At 28.5% G+C, this 12,122-nt stretch overlaps 1 protein-coding gene across 1 annotated transcript; it reads right to left on the bottom strand.

Moving 5' to 3' along the window:
* Positions 1-462: 462 nt before the first annotated feature.
* Positions 463-1,074, bottom strand: LOC150030468 (agamous-like MADS-box protein AGL80). Its single transcript, XM_090309694.1, has one exon. It carries the CDS (start codon positions 1,072-1,074, stop codon positions 463-465), a length of 612 nt encoding a protein of 203 aa, XP_090165820.1.
* Between the last annotated feature and the right edge of the window lie 11,048 nt (positions 1,075-12,122).

Raw genomic sequence — 12,122 nt, 5'->3', positions numbered from 1 at the left:
TCCATTGTTGCAGCTTATTTCACTTTCAAACAATACTTGAAGCAACATCTCTGCATCATCATTCACATCAATCCTTACACCACCACTGTCACCGTAGTAGCAGACATCGGAATATAGACTCCTCATAGGGTCTCCACCATTGACGTCACCACCGATTCCAAAATCCGCTTGGTGAGTGAAATCCATATGACTAACAGTAGCCTCAACACCAACGCCATTAATGTCGTTCACAAGCTTCTCAATCTCACACATTCCAGAATTGTCATTTACCCCAAAATTCCACTCCGATAACAAAATGTTCTCATCGCCATCTCCTTGAACAATAATCGTTTCCATTCCGCCTAATTCGCTGATTCCCACCATCAAATTTTCTCCATTCATCAAATCGCCCATATTCACTTCCGATTGAACAAACCCTAACTCCCCTGCCATATTGCTACTATTTCCCCCAATTTTATCATTCTAATTCATCACCATATCAATAAACCATTGATCCATCAAATTCCTTCCATTATCAACAAGATCCATCTCATTGCTCCCTATTTCAAGCAGATGAGAGTTAGAAGGAACAAATTCAGTAGGAGGAGGAGGAAGACGATGAACCTGTTGATGATACTCGATTCGTTTTTGGCAGTCTCTTATTCTCTCTCCGACCATCCAGAACAATGCGAGTAATTCCCCATTGGTGAGTTGGGAAATATGATGACCTTGATGCAATTGATGCATGAGAAGATCGAGTTCGAGTTCTTGATTCTTCTTGATGAGTTTCTTTAGCATATCTTGAGCTTTGGTGGTACATTCCTTGAGATATGTCTTTTGATTCGTCATTTTCTTCTGGCGTTCGACTTCCGGAAGGTTGAGAAAGTGATGGTAGAGGTGTTGAGCGACGGAGAGAGATGGCCAAATGACGGGATGGTCCTCGTCGGGGCCATTAACGACAGCAAAGGCGAAAACACCGCAGAGAATGGTGAGTTCACTTACTTTCTTTAACAATCCGAGCCTTCGTTTCTTGAAACTGGCTTTTCTTGCATTATCGCTTGCAATCCAAACCAACTTCACCTTCTTCCTCGTCATCGAGGCTCTCTCTGTCTTTCTTGTTCTTCTTGTTCTTTCTGGACTCTGATTTTAAAGTGCAACATTGGAGTTTATTTATAAGCCTTGGGGTTAAACTTTTTATTTTTATTTTTCTTTTTCTATGTTTTTTTATTCTCTTGGTAAACGAATTACTAGGGGCATTTTTGTCCTTTAGTAAATAGTGGTAATTAAAGATGAAAAATACCCCACTGCATCCTGCATTCCACCTATCTTTCTGACCCAATAGTCCAATCACAGTTTACCATATGATTAGAAAATTTGTATCAGTATGAAAATTACTCAGATATATCTCGGTCTATATCTATCTTTGTGCATCCACCAAATTATCTTATCATAATTTGTTACGTGATAAATTCTTTTTATATCTTTATTTAAATATTTTAATTCTTATTGTGTGTGATGAAAGTAAGATGCATAGAAATAGGATACATCCAAATATTAATCACCAAATATTGCTCATTATATTTTATTTCATGAAAAGTCATATTTAGGTTCAATGGATTGCATTTATCCTATTGCATCATTCCAAAATCACATAACAAAAAAAAAAAAATCAAAAATATATTTTGGGAAAAAAAGTTTGTCACATCACAAACCGATGAATTATACAAAAATGTATACATCCTAAACCACATCCTTTTTATTAGTCTTACTTCACCATAGAAAATAAATAATTCAATATAGATATATGAGTAATATTTGAGTGAGTTGTATATTTATTATTCCAAAAATATATATTTATATATTATATTAGGTGTGAAATGGGAATTACATGTAACCGTTTGAATTGATATTTGAGATGAACTGTTGCTTTTTCTTTTCTTTGTTTTTATGTGAAAAATTTATTATTATTTTTAATTTTTATTTTTATAATCTATTATTACATTTTCGTTTTCTCTTTTTGTTTTGTTCTTATTGCTATAAATCTTTTATAATTTTAAGGCTATGAGTACCAAAGGTTAAAATATCTTCTCTTTTTTAGTGATGAAATGTACTGAGATTTGGGCGGATACCTTCTCAAATGTCCTTCGGTATCGCATTTTAAGTAAAACTAGTCATTAACATTTAGTTGAACACTAAGGCTTAGTGCTCAAATCATCATACTAGTTCATCATAAAAAATGGAGTTACTTAAACATGCTGAAAGTATTTGGACAAAATAACATATTTAAATCATATCAATTCCATGGAAAACATGCTTTACTTAGCATGAGAAACAGTTTCACAAACACGTTGCTTGGCACTTCATTTAAACACTTAGCATGAGAAATATCTTCAAGAAATCACAGTTTCTAAATCATTAAAATAGTAAGTCATCACATAGTCATCACAGCTCGTTGGCCTCTTAACGGGTTATACTCCTCTTATCAAAATACCTCAAATAGTTCATTTACTAATGGAACTTTTATCAACAAAATCAGCATGACTAGCGAGAAAATCATCATGAGCGAGATCATCCCTATGAGCGAGATTTACCCTTCCCAGCGAGATTTGGCACTTTCCAGCGAGTTTTAATGCAAAACCAGCGAGATCCAGTGCAAACCAGCGAGATTCCCGTCCCTAGCGAGATCCACCTCTCGCTCTCGCTCGCTCGCACTCTCGCTTCCTCTCGCTCTCTCTCGCTCTCCCTCGCTCTCGCTCTTGAGCTGCCTAAGCATCTTCCTAAGCAGCGGTCTGCTTATGCCCAGATCCTCTGTGACAACTTCAAAAATTCATCATTGGCCCCAATTCAAGCAGCTGCCTGCTTGTTCAACAATTTCTAGTTCAACGTTCAAAATTATATAACTCGATTTTCAGGCCTCATCTTAAAAAGTATCATTCTAAAAAGTTGTTTATAATTGAGTTAACAATATTATATCAAATTTTTAGCTCAAAACGCTTCGTAAGTCGTCCTGGAGCTTCAATTCTTCACTGGAGATTCACCCAATAAACGAACCCTTCATCTTTATTTTGTTGATCCATCCATTTTTTTCTTGTTTTATTTTCAAATAATACTTTATCTAATTTTTTTTTCATAGTTATCCTTTTTATTATTTATTATGTTTCCACACTATCATAGTTTATTTCCTCTCCATTTTTTATAATGGTTTGCATCTTTCTTTTTATAAATACTGTTGAATTTTTAGCCGAATTTCAAAAACAAAATCAATTTTTTATAAACTACTCTTTATAGTTTTCAAAATTTAGATCACAATGTATGAAACTGGGAGATGTAAGTAGTGTTTATAAGCTTAATTTTTAAAAATAAAAATCAAATAGCCTTAATATTTCATTTGTTTAAATATACGATATTTTCTTCTGATTTCTACAAATATGGAGTAGTATTTAAGGATAAGATAATATTTCTCAATTTAATGATTGTTTATTTTTATAATTTTAAACTTTTTTGCAGAGTTACTTTTCAAAAGGTTTTGTACCATGGGTTAATGATTAGGTATTTTTGTGTAACTGTGTTTTATTATAATTCAAGTTTGATTAAAAAAAAAAAAAAGTCTCTTTTAAATTTTCAAATGAAACATTGATTGTTATGATTGTGAGTTCTAAAATTATTGTATTTTTTTTAATGCTAATAAAATCTTTGTTTGTTTGATTTTTTTTTTTTTTAATTTTTAACCTTAACAAAATCTTAGTTCTTTTTATTTTTAATGATTAACAAAATCTTAGTTCTTTTCAGTTGTAAATTTAATATTTTTTGAATTACTGCATAATTGTTATATGATAATGGTATTTTGGTCATTTAAAAATTCTCGAATAATAATTTAAAAAATCATTTTACGATTTTCTAATTTTGAATTTTTTTTTTTTGCTATTTTTCAAAATGAATCTTCAAAATTTACTATTTCTTTTGTTGACCCAAATTTGAATTCCTTTTCTTTACCATCCATCACTTGATATAGTTTTTGATGTACTAAAGAAAAATAACATATATCCCTAAACTTTTTATGTGTTAGTCTAAAATTTGTAGTTATATTAGTCAAAAGACTCAAAACCATAAGTTAATGATTGTATTAGTTTAGACCTTTCATAATTTAGCATAATCTTCGCTCCAAACACATCCTGATTGTTACATACTAAAGATCAAGAGACAAAATTGTTACTTTTCATAAATATTCACAATTAAGAATATTTATTTTAACTTTTATGAGTGTGAATGCTTTGAGTTGTTAGATTTTAAGGTTTCTATTTTTATCGATGTCACTTCTGGAAATCTGATTAAACATATTCTATTATAGTATGATGTTGTGTTCTGCATGTGACATCTGAATATCATGAAATCAACATTCTTATCATATCTTTCAGTGACGTACTAGATATGTAATTTATGTGATTTTTGACTTGTTTAGAAGGTCAATTATGAAAATATCATATCATTATTGTCGATGGAAGTAATACATATGATCAACTATGTATGATATATTTTATATGAATAAACATAGTAAAGGATAAGTACTTAGATAATCGTTAATTTTTTTTCTTACATAATTATTTAAAATTTTTGTTTCATACCATTATTTTCTCTTTCAAATAAAGTAAAACATCATCAATCCACAGATTTAGTAAATATATATTTATATATATGATAATTTCAAATTATCCATATTATTATTTAAAAAGAATAATCCTCAAATTCTTTTGAAGAATAAGCCAAAAGAAGAATAATTAAATCCAAAATATTACAACTCTCTCAGTCTCACGTCTCACCGGTTTCCGGAAATGTATGCATGACAGACCACGTGGAAGATTTTTAAATCTATACATATGTGCGTGAGGCTAGCTATTCAAGAAAAATGTGAAATCATGTTGTCTATAATCCATTTTTGAGAAATTTTCATTTTACATCCCTTAAATTATACCTATTTAAATCTTGAATTTTATAAATTTACCGATTAATCGTCTCTTTTTAGATTTGATTTAAAAAATATTGTAAGAATTATATAATTTTTTTTAAAAAAATTATCTTTTAAATTATTATAAGTGAATCAATTATTTAACTCTTTATTAAGATTACATTTGAAAATTGTCGATGCATCATTCTTATACGTGTGTAGACTTTTCGAGATGTTGAATTAATAAAATAGATGATTAAACTTGATGCATGGACACTTTTCAAAAGAAGTTTTAGATGAGAGTCTAAATTGATTTGTTTATGAAAGTTTAGGAGTTTAGTTGATAAAATTATATGTATCACACGATATTTGCCTAGAAAGAACGTAATGAAGGGTGTAAAATTGATATATCTACGGAAGTTTAGGATTTAAATTGATATAATTTTTGTTTAGAGTTTAATTTAGTGTTTTCTTTTCTAATTTAAAAAGAAAAATTGGTTTTTGTTTGGCATGCAATAAATAAATATGATATAGTTTGTTTTAATAATTATCATTGATTTTTAAAAGTTAGACAATTTAACAAATTTTATTATGGCATTCCATCTCAGAGAGTTTGCACCAATGGTACTTATTCAACCTAAATTCTTTTTATAAAAAAAATATGTTTTGTGAAGATTTGAAACGTCTCCTTCATTATTCTTTAAATGAACAACTACACGTGAAAAGTTGACTCCCATAGGTAAAGTGTAACACATAAATTTACTATAAATATAAAGGCAATATGTATAGGTAAAGAGTTTCTCCTAATAACATTTTTTTTCATATATAGGATAAATTTATAAATGTAATATATGAATGGATATTAACACGACACTAATGAATCAATATATCTTCTAGGCATAACAAACTTTGAGACCCATTCATTATAACAAAAAATAAAATATAAAGTTTCTAACTCAACAAAAATTTATCTCAAACATTATTTTAGCTTTCTCAAACTTCATCATAAAAACAAATAAGTGAGGAAAAAAGTCTTAAAACGTGCTTTAACGCCTAATGAAAATTATTTTTTCTTAAATAATAAACACTTTAAAAAAAAAATTCAAATCATTCTAATTCTTTAACTCCTTGATTTGATTATGGGTCTTAACAAATTGATCATATTCATTCATATGTATTTTCATAATCTATTGACTTTGCCCTACTTTTTATTATTTATTTATTTCCTCTAATTTAGTTGTTTCTTACATGCATGTATTTCCTCTCATTCTCAATACCCTTTACCCTTTTCAACCATAACAATTTTTTAAAAACTATTTACTATTTTTCAAAATTTGGCTTAGTTTTTTTTAAAAAGAAAATTATTTCAAATAGTAAAATTGTTGAAAATATTTACAAGATGGAACAAAATTTTAGAACTATCAATGGTAGACGCTGATAGATACGGATAGAAATATATCAGTGTCTATCATTGATAGATCTAAAATTTGCTATATTTTATAAACATTTTTATTTATTTTTTTATATTCGAAAATAACCATTTTTGAAATTAAAAAAAAAAAGAAGAAATCAATGGGTAGAAAAGTGTTTATTAAATTTAATTTTAAAAATCGAAAATTATAAATTAAATTGGTAGGTCTTAATATTTTTTCTTTTCTTTTCTTTTCTTTTTTATTATTTTTTTTTTTACTTTTTAGATTTTGAAAATCAAATCTTAAGAATACTACTTTCATTTATTTCTTTTTTAAAATTGGCTTAGTTTTTTTTTTCTTTTTGAAGTTAAATAACAAAACAAAGAAATTAATATATAGAAGAATGTTTACTAAGCTTAACTGTAAAAAATGAAAGATCCAAAATCAAATTGGTATAAAAAATTTTATTTATTTATTTATTGAATTCTTAGATTTTGAAAATCAAATGAAATGCTACTTCCACTTATTTCTTTCTTTAATTTTGTTATCTACTTTAAAATAAAAAAAATAAAAGTTTATTTCTTTTTTAAAAAAATTGTTTCAGAAAGTTGACTATGAATCCGTATATTTTATAAGATAGATGAAAATCATCGTAAAGAAATTAGAGAAAGTTGACTTAGGCTACTTAGTCTTAATCCTGGGTATATTATGAACTCTTGTTCACGAGGAATTTTCCTCTGATTTGCGTGGGTGAAGGTGGCCAATTCGCTGACCCAATATGCCTACTATTTTGGGGATAATAAAACAGAGTGGGGAGTTGGGAACATAATAGTACAAGATAGAATTCACTCCTTCCCTCTTTGAGGGTAAGTAGATGAGTGTTCCCTCAAGTGGTGTCTCTAGAACTTGAACAAAGGACTCTACCCTCTCATTGACACACCCAAGGTTAAAACGGTAATTTGACCTAGTTGGAGTTACAAACACACGTAAAGGACTACTTGCTAGAATTGGTACTATATTCATGGACACAGAAATATATCTTGCTAGTATTAGTCTATATCCATGGACATAGAAATATATCTATAATGAGAAGACTGCAGCTGTGGGTCTTTAGTGAAGTGTTGATGAATTCTCTCTGTGCAATAAATGCTGACCTTTGCAAATGAGGGGATCTTCTAATAGAGCTCCTTGATGGGCTTCATGAGCTTGGGCCTGGCCTTGATTGGCCATGGGTCTGACTTTTGAACATAATTTAATTGGACTTCAGCCTGGTCTTTAGGCCTAATTAACTGGGCATAGGCCTATTTTTGCATTTTAGGCCCATCTTAAGCCCATATTTGGGTGCCCAACGTCCAAATTATAACGTCAAATTGGTCGAAATTAATTTTACTCAATCAACGTCTGCAACGAAAACACAGAATTTGTCCTCAATTTTAATTTGAGACACATGCCAACTCTTATCTGGTTACAAATTTGACGATTTCGGAATTTTTTCATTTCACACGAATATGATGTAAGCAAAATGTCAAAAACCCCTGATTTTGAAAAATAAGACATACAATCGTATTTTCACTTCAATTTTAGTTCATCCATCCATCGGACCTTAAAATCATAGAGTTCGAAAATCCAAAGATTAAGAAATAACTTAGACCAATATATATATAGGTGTGTGTGTGTGTGTGTGTTTAAACATTAAAATAAAGAATTCATAAAGTAAAACTTGTAACATTTATATCCCCATGGTTTAATCACGACCCTAGTGTTGTAACAAGACGAACAATACCCAATGATAGGGACAACTAATTTGTTTTTACCATAGTGGCCCACCATTTGTAACTGAATTAGAAAAAACAATATTACCTTTGTTTAAATACTCTTCTCTTTTGTGAATTTTATGCTCTCTAATCTTATCTTCAATTTCCAACCCATCCTTATCTTCTCTTTCTTTGCTTTTTTATTTTTTTATTTTACCCTTTTCGATAGACAATGGTAGGGTCTAGATTATCCATAATCGATTTTAAAAATGGTAATTGATGTTTTATCTACATAATTATATTAAAATTAATAGACCATTTTTTTAAATCTATTTTCAATAGATTCACTTTCTCCCAACTATCGGCAAGTTTATATTTGGTGACAAATTAGGAATATTTTCTAATGAATACGTTTGGAAGAAATTTTAGAATGTTCGAAATTACGTATGTTTTAAAATAGTGATTGTTTGGTAATGGTGTATATAGGTAAAGCCCACAGTTATTTAGACCTCGTTCGATAAGTATTTAATTTTTTAAAAGTTAGACTCGTTTTCTTCAAATTTCTCTATCATAGTTTTAGTTTTTTCCAACAACAACAAAATATTTGAATTGTTAACAAAATTATTTTAAAAAATATATATTTCTGTTTTAATTTTTAAAATTTGACTTGATTTCTTAAAACAATACTAAAAAGTAAATAAAGCAAACAAAGAAATCAATGAATAAAAGTAGTTCTGTAAGTTTAATTCTTAAAAATCAAAATTTAACATAAAATGTAAATAGTTATCATTTGCCTTAATAATTTCTAGTCAATGAAGATTGATTTTTCGGTCAAGTGATTGACCAAGAAGAACGTGAAAAAAATACTAATTTCTTAGATTTTTTTTTGGGAGTGATGTGAAGATTATAAAACCAATTTTAAAACTAAATGCCAATAATTCAAAATCACATTTGATTACTTTTTAAGATGAAAACATTAAAATGACTCATCACAAAAAATAATTTTATAAAATCATTTAAATAATTATAATATGTGGAGTGGAGGACTCTAATCTTCAACTCTAAAATTTAAAAAAAAAAAAAATAGAATTTTTATGCTGTTGAGTCATGTTCACCAGACTCATTTTTCTTCTATTTCAAAAATTTATCTCAAAGATGATTTTAACTTTCTCAAACTTCATCATAAAAACAAATAAATGAGGAAAAAAAAAGTCTTAAAACATGCTTTTACACCTAATAAAAATTATTTTTTCTTAAACATTAAACACTTTTAAAACAAATAATTCAAATCATTCTAATTCTTTAACTCCTTGATTTGATTATGGGTCTTAACAAACCGATCATATTCATTCATATGCATTTTCATAATCTATTGACTTTACCCTATTTTTTATTATTTATTTATTTCCTCTAATTTAGTTGTTTCTTACATGCATATATTTTCTCTCATTCTCAATACCCTTTACCCTTTTAAACCTTAACAAATTTTTAAAAATCATTTATTATTTTTAAAAAATTGGCTTAGCTTTTTTTTAAAAGAAAATTATTTCAAATTGTAAAATTTTTGAAAGTATTTACGAGATGGAACAAAATTGCTGATAGATACTAGTTGACATTTATCAGTGTCTATCAGTGACATTGATAGATTACATTGATAGACGAATCTATCAATGTCACTGATAGACACAGATAGAAGTCTATCAGCATCTATCATTGATAGTTCTAAAATTTTTCTATATTTTGTAAATATTTTAATTTATTTTTATATATTTGAAAACAACCATTTTTAAATTTAAATAACAAAAAAAAAAAAATCAATGGGTAGAAAAGTATTTATTAAATTTAAATTTTTTAAAAAATTATAAATTAAATTGGTAGGTCTTAATCTTTTTTCTTTTTCTAATTGGCTTTTTTTTTTTTTTTTTGAAGTTAAATAACAAAACAAAGAAATTAATATGTAGAAGAATGTTTACTAATCTTAATTGTAAAAAATGAAAGATCCAAAATCAAATTGGTATGAAAAAAGGGTTTTAGTTATTTATTTATTTATTGAATTCTTAGATTTTGAAAATCAAATGAAACGCTACTTCCACTTATTTCTTTCTTTGTTTTTGTTATCTACTTTAAAATCAAAAAAAGAAAAGAAATTAGGGAAATCATCGTATATTTTATAAGATAGATGAAAATCATCGTAAAGAAATTAGGGAAAGTTGACCTAGGCGACTTAGTCTTAATCCCGAGTATATTATGAACTCCTTTTTGTGAGGGATTGTCATTTGATTTACATGGGTGAGGGTGGCCAGTTCGCTGACCCAATATGCCTATCATTTTGGGATGAGACCGAGTGGGGAGTTGGGAACATAATAATACAAGATGTAATTCACTTATTACCTCTTTGAGATTAAGTAGATGAGTGTTCCCTCAAGTGGTGTCTCCAGGACTTGAACAAAGGGCCATACCCTCTCATTGACTCGAAAAGGATTTCTATTTATTGGTTGGATCATAAACATGTTGTTCATTAGAGGAGCACTGGTACTTAAGGAGTCAGAGGTAAACCAAGGGTAAAATAGTAATTTGACCTAGTTGGAGTTACGAACATGCTGCTTGCTGGAGTGTAGCTGTAGGTCTTTATTGAGTGTTGATGAATTATCTCTGGCTCTCGAAATGTAGAAATGCTGACCTTTGCAAATGAGGGAGCTTCTCAATTTATAGAGCTCCCTAATGGGCTTCATGGGTTTGGGCGTAACCTTTGGGCCTAATTTCATGGGTTTGGGCAAAAGTTGTGTAGCCTATATAATTAAACACTTTTAGAGAAATCACTAAATCTACCAAACCTTACTTGAAAAAAAAAAAGAAGAAAGAAATAGAATAAAAATTCATACCCTACAAAGTTATGAAAAAAATGAACTTTAAACAATTTATTTTCGTAATAAAAATTTATATTTTTGTCAGTCAACATTCGAATTTTGATTAGTGAATGTTAAAATGAGTTGTCAAAAGGAAATCCTAGAATAGTAAGGGTAGTTATATAACAATTAACCCAAAATTAAATATTACTTTATCATTCTTAGTTGTCATTTTGACTAAAAAAAAACTTTATTATTATTTATTATGCCAAAAATATATATTTATATACTATATTAGGTGTGAAATGAGAATTACGGTTACATTTGTTTTTTGTGGGGGGGGGGGTGTTTTCTAATGTTGTGTTTTTGTGGGGGGGGGTGGGGGGGGGGGGGGGGGGGGGGGGGGGCGTGTTGGTGTGGGGGGGGGGGGGGGGGGGGTTAATTATAAATAGTGTGATAGAGAATTACGGTTTTACATAAGCATTTGCAATTGATATTTGAGATATTTGACCATTGGTATTTTTTAGACAATGGATGATGAACGTTTGCTTTTTTCTTTCCTTTGTTTTTATGTGAAACAATTATTATTATTTTTAAATTTTTTTATAATCTATTATTACATTTTCTTTTTCTCTTTTATATATATATATATATATGATAATTTCAAATTACCCATATTATTATTTAAAAAGAATATTCCTCAAATTCTTTTGAAGAATAAGCCAAAAAAAGAATAATTAAATCCAAAATGTTACAATACAACTCTCACAATCTCACCGATTTTTGGAATTGCATGCATGACAGACCACGTGGAAGATTTTTAAATCTATACATATGTGTGTGAGGCTAGCTATTCAAGAAACATGTGAGATCATGTTGTCTTTAATCCATTTTTCAGAAATTTTCATTTTACATCTCTTAAATTATACCTATTTAAATCTTTAATTTTCATAAATTTACTAAAAATATAAAGGCAAAATGTATAGGTAAAGAGCTTCTCCTAATAACATTTTTTTCATATATAGGATAGATTTATAAGATTAATAATATATATTGGATATTAACAATGACACTAATGAATCGGTATATAATCTAGGTATAATAAATTTTGAAACCCATTTGTTATAACATAAATAAAAGATAAAGTTTCTAACTCAACAAAATTGACATAATTTAATTTATTTTGCTA

This window comes from Benincasa hispida, unplaced genomic scaffold (genome assembly GCF_027475165.1).
Source record: "Benincasa hispida cultivar pf3 unplaced genomic scaffold, pf3_genome.v1.1 HicScf191, whole genome shotgun sequence".
Lineage (NCBI taxonomy): Eukaryota > Viridiplantae > Streptophyta > Magnoliopsida > Cucurbitales > Cucurbitaceae > Benincasa > Benincasa hispida.
The sequence above is the reverse complement of the archived record's forward strand: the minus strand, read 5'-3'. Positions and strand labels throughout refer to the sequence as shown.